The following is a 1,559-nucleotide window of genomic DNA, read 5'->3' as shown; positions in this document are numbered from 1 at the left end:
GGAGTCTGAGGGTGATGGCGATATTATGCAGGCCATTTTTAAAGCTGAGATTATCTATTTTCTTTTATATCAATTGATGATAAGAATATCTAACTTCTTTTCTATATGCATTTTTCAGAAGGAAGTTATAAAAGACATGAGTGATTACAATGATTTTATATTTTGCAGGAAGAAATGTTACTTGGAGTCTGAATCGAAAAGACTCATTTTGAAAGCCAAAAGAAGTGATAATATCTTTTTTCATTTCTATATACATTTATTAAAAGGAAAATGTGAACTATAAACTATGATTTTATATTTTTGTAGGAACAAATGTAAATTGAGGTTCTAAGTTTGAAGAAAACATTTTAGAAACCAATAAACAAGAAAAGATTGCTCAAAAAATTTATATAGAAAAAGAGGTTGATCGTTAATTATTTTATGAAGTGTTAATTCTTTTAATTATGCATTTATCTTTTATCTTTTGTAAATGCTAGAGAAAAAAGGAAGTAAAAAGAAGAACAAGACATCAAAGAGAGTTTGCTCCAATATTTTTTTTATTGTATAATTTCATAGGGCACAATGGATATGATCATAATGAGAAAATTGAATGGGCATTTCGTTGCATTTCATCGTAAAATTTGAATAAATTATTGTTATTTTTAAAACTAGAAAAAATAATTTATGAAAATTGGAGTTATATATAATACAAATTTTACTCCTTTTGACTTTCTATCAATAATCTATAGGGAAAACACATTTTTGTTGGTCAAATGTATTTTTCGAAGTTGAACTCTAAAAAAAATTAATCAAATACCTCCTTAGTAATTTATGATTGAATAGGCATGAGATTGAGATGTGAATTTCTTATGTTTCTTTGATTTTTATTTTTTATTTTTCAAGTTTAAACAACCACAATTTTTTTACAATCGCGCGAAGCGCGAGTTAATTCACTAGTTACAATATAATATTTAATGCTTTCCTTGTTCGATCAGCTGGCTCCTCGTACATATATACCAATCCTCTTCAACTACTTGCCGAGCAGCAGTGCAATATCATTTCATTCATTTGATAAGCTTGAAAAATCATTGGCGGAGACGCTAACTAAGTTTTACCATTTTGCTGGAAGATTTGGAAAAGATGATCCATTAATCTCAATCGACTGCAATGATGAAGGTGTTGAGTATGTTCAAACCAAAGTCAATGCAGACGATCTTCCTGAATTTCTCCATCGTCAAGCCAATGATATTGAGTCGTCTTTGCTTCATCTTATTCTTCCTGTAATGGTTCATATGCCATCAAGTCCATTACTTGGTGTCCAAGTGAATGTATTTAATAATGGAGGAATAGCTATAGGGATAAAAATTTCGCACAACATTGCTGATGCTTTCACTATAGCAACATTTGTAAATGAATGGGCGCACACTTGCCTTACAGGGACCATCAGTACACATAATTATCTCCCTAGTTTTGGTCAATTGTCATCGCTCTTTCCAGCAAGACTAATGCTACAGTTGCCATCACCTAGTACTACTGGCCCTGAGAATATTATTGTCACAAGGAGGTTTGTCTTTGATGCT

At 30.9% G+C, this 1,559-nt stretch overlaps 1 protein-coding gene across 1 annotated transcript in view; it reads left to right on the top strand.

The window, feature by feature from the left end:
- Window positions 1–953: 953 nt before the first annotated feature.
- Window positions 954–1,559, top strand: part of LOC102579645 (acetyl-CoA-benzylalcohol acetyltransferase-like) — a 1,325-nt gene continuing 719 nt past the window's right edge. Inside the window, exon 1 of the mRNA XM_006351634.1 lies at window positions 954–1,558. Within this exon, the coding sequence (XP_006351696.1) occupies window positions 954–1,558 (605 nt within the window). The remainder of the gene's footprint in view (window position 1,559) is intronic.

This window comes from Solanum tuberosum, unplaced genomic scaffold (assembly GCF_000226075.1).
Source record: "Solanum tuberosum cultivar DM 1-3 516 R44 unplaced genomic scaffold, SolTub_3.0 scf00130, whole genome shotgun sequence".
In the NCBI taxonomy this organism is placed as follows: Eukaryota; Viridiplantae; Streptophyta; class Magnoliopsida; order Solanales; family Solanaceae; genus Solanum; species Solanum tuberosum.
The sequence above is the reverse complement of the archived record's forward strand: the minus strand, read 5'-3'. Positions and strand labels throughout refer to the sequence as shown.